This window comes from Pterocles gutturalis, unplaced genomic scaffold (assembly GCF_000699245.1).
Source record: "Pterocles gutturalis isolate BGI_N339 unplaced genomic scaffold, ASM69924v1 scaffold19685, whole genome shotgun sequence".
NCBI lineage: Eukaryota > Metazoa > Chordata > Aves > Pterocliformes > Pteroclidae > Pterocles > Pterocles gutturalis.
This window is the reverse complement of record NW_010143868.1, coordinates 247-572: the sequence shown is the minus strand read 5'-3', so window position 1 is coordinate 572 and position 326 is coordinate 247. Positions and strand designations below refer to the sequence as shown.

Below are 326 nucleotides of genomic sequence, written 5' to 3'. Positions count from 1 at the left end.
CCGCTGGAGGAGCAGCAGCGTGCTGCAGCAGCATGCATGCCAGCGCAGAGCACGCCAGCTTTGCGGCAAGGCTGCCCTCCCTCTCCCTCGTGCATCGCTGCTGGGACCTGGCAGCCCTTCCCCTGGGAGCAGAGGGATGGGGGGCTTCACCCGCCTGGCCCCCGTGGTGGGTGCTGACCCTGGGCTGGCTCGACAGGTGCTGAGGAACAAGGGTGTCTATGAGAGCGTCAAGTACATCCAGCAGGAAAACTTCTGGATCGGGCCCAGCTCGGTAAGGGCTCTGCCGGACCACCGCCCCCCACCCTGAGCCGAGGGGATCCCTGGGG

At 67.5% G+C, this 326-nt stretch overlaps 1 protein-coding gene across 1 annotated transcript in view; it reads left to right on the top strand.

Moving 5' to 3' along the window:
* The window catches only part of LOC104470102 (inactive rhomboid protein 2-like), a gene marked incomplete at both ends in the record, with an annotated part of 2,927 nt that extends 2,656 nt beyond the window's left edge, over positions 1–271 (top strand). Inside the window, one exon of the mRNA XM_010084912.1 lies at positions 197–271. Coding sequence (XP_010083214.1) covers positions 197–271 — 75 coding nt within the window. The remainder of the gene's footprint in view (positions 1–196) is intronic.
* Between the last annotated feature and the right edge of the window lie 55 nt (positions 272–326).